Source organism: Macadamia integrifolia, unplaced genomic scaffold (assembly GCF_013358625.1).
Source record: "Macadamia integrifolia cultivar HAES 741 unplaced genomic scaffold, SCU_Mint_v3 scaffold2780, whole genome shotgun sequence".
Lineage (NCBI taxonomy): Eukaryota > Viridiplantae > Streptophyta > Magnoliopsida > Proteales > Proteaceae > Macadamia > Macadamia integrifolia.
Window position 1 is genome coordinate 1 of NW_024868959.1, and position 2,019 is coordinate 2,019.

Consider the following 2,019-nt stretch of genomic DNA (forward strand, 5'->3'; position numbering starts at 1 on the left):
CTTTTATGGGGGATAATGATCCAAAAAATATGAATTCTTCTACTACTCCGAAGCCACGGAATGATTCTGGACGAAATGGTGGACGACCATTGCAGAAGGCTTTACGTACGCTTTTTGTCAATGGTATTCCCCAAAAAAGCAACAAGAGGGAGGCTCTTCTTTCACATTTTCAAAGATTTGGGGAGGTTATTGACATTTATATTCCACTGAGCAGTGAAAGAGCCTTTGTTCAGTTCTCCAAAAGAGAAGAGGCAGAGGCTGCTCTGAAGGATCCTGATGCTGTGATGGGAAACCGCTTCATCAAGTTGTGGTGGGCTAATAGGGATAGCATCCCTGATGATGGCATCAACAGTGGCAATGCTGTATCAGCAGTTTCCCGTGGTGTTACAACAGCTTCTGTTCCCTCACAGCCATCTATTACTGATGGAGCAAAGGAAAATATCTCATCTGCACCTCTCAAGGTTAGTACATCTGCATCTGATGTTCCAGTGCCTGCTGCTGTTCAGCCTAAACCTGTTGTGGTAGATGGTCCCAAGGCTATGCCTCCTGTGCAAAAGAAGCTAGAGAATTTGGAGCTTTTGAAGGAGGAACTCCGCAAAAAGCAGGAAATGCTGGACCGGAAACGGGATGCCTTCCGCCGCAAGCTGAATAATCTTGAAAAACAAGTAAGACCCAATTCCACCTTTGTTCAACTCTTTTAGTGTAAATATTTTTGACATGTTTGAGAGGCCTACAATTTTTAACCATTTGGTTATTGCATTCTTTTTTACCTGGGAAAAAAATGCTGTACCAGCCTTAGGCGTGGCAATTGTTTTTGAAGACACATGCATACAATTGTTTCTTCTTTAGCAAGAAATTTCAAATAGCATGAATGTGTGAAATTTGAATCCCAATGAGAGACATACAAACCGCAGTTTTGGGTTTGTGCAGGCTATATCAGTTAAGGGTGAAGCAGCTGCTGACCAAGCTATTAAGAGACATAAAGTGGGGACAGCAACTGATGTTGCGATGGCTGCTAGTCCACGGCCCACAAATCGTAGTACTACCAGTGAAAGACCAGGTGCTGAAAAGACGTTGGATAAAAACAATTTGAGGGAGAATAGTGCATCTCCTAGTTCAAAAACAAGCTCAAACCAGATGTTACAGTCACCCAGGAATTCGAAGCAGCTGAGTCGTACATCTGCACCAATAGGGCCTCCTTTTCCGGTGAATAGGTTCAAGTTGGACAACCGTCCTACTGCGTTTAAAATTCTTCCACCTTTACCAGCTGAGTTTGCAAATGTAAGTTAGTTCTCTCTTTATTTTCCATCTGCTTGCATGTGTTTCTTTGTGCTCTTTGAGAAAATAGAAAAAGTCATATGTCCTTTTTCAAAGAGGAATGAAGCATCTAATATTTGAAAGGGGGGTAATGATTTTGCATGTATCTTATAAAGTTAATCAGTATGACCCATAAAACTCAATGGGATGTGAATGTATCGTCATAATCTATATCAACCCCCATCAGATTTAAAGTCGATCATTAGGAAACTTGGTCACTTAAAATAAGAAACATGTCAGAACATCTGAAAAAAATGTTGTATTGAAATATTTTTTTACCTGTTGTCACTTAGTAAAATTTGAAATTATTCATTGATATTTCAGGAAGCAATAAGGGAAGCATGATATATGTAACAAAACCTCAACAAACAGAACGTGTGAAGAAGAAGAGAACTGAGGGAGAGGGCGAGGGAGAGGGAGAGGGAGAGGGAGAGGGACGGGGAGGGGGAGGGGGAGGCAGCGAGGAAGGGAGGGACAGTGATGGAGGGAGTCAACACACCTATCGTGAACTAGCTACTAAGAGTCTAGGCCAAATTAAAAAAGAAAGCAAATAACGAAGACTAAATCAACTCAACTACTAACTCCCCCTCTCTCTCACAACTTAACAAAGGCAATCACTCACTCCCCCTCAAGCTGAAGTGTATACACATATAGATGAGGAAATTACACTCCCCTCCCCTGTACTTTGCCTTAATATCACTC

At 41.8% G+C, this 2,019-nt stretch overlaps 1 protein-coding gene across 1 annotated transcript in view; it reads left to right on the top strand.

Moving 5' to 3' along the window:
- Positions 1 to 5: 5 nt before the first annotated feature.
- LOC122067250 (zinc finger CCCH domain-containing protein 41-like) overlaps positions 6 to 2,019 on the top strand; it is a gene marked incomplete at its 5' end in the record, with an annotated part of 30,570 nt that continues 28,556 nt past the window's right edge. Inside the window, 2 exons of the mRNA XM_042631086.1 lie at positions 6 to 665; positions 931 to 1,281. Coding sequence (XP_042487020.1) covers positions 6 to 665; positions 931 to 1,281 — 1,011 coding nt within the window. The remainder of the gene's footprint in view (positions 666 to 930; positions 1,282 to 2,019) is intronic.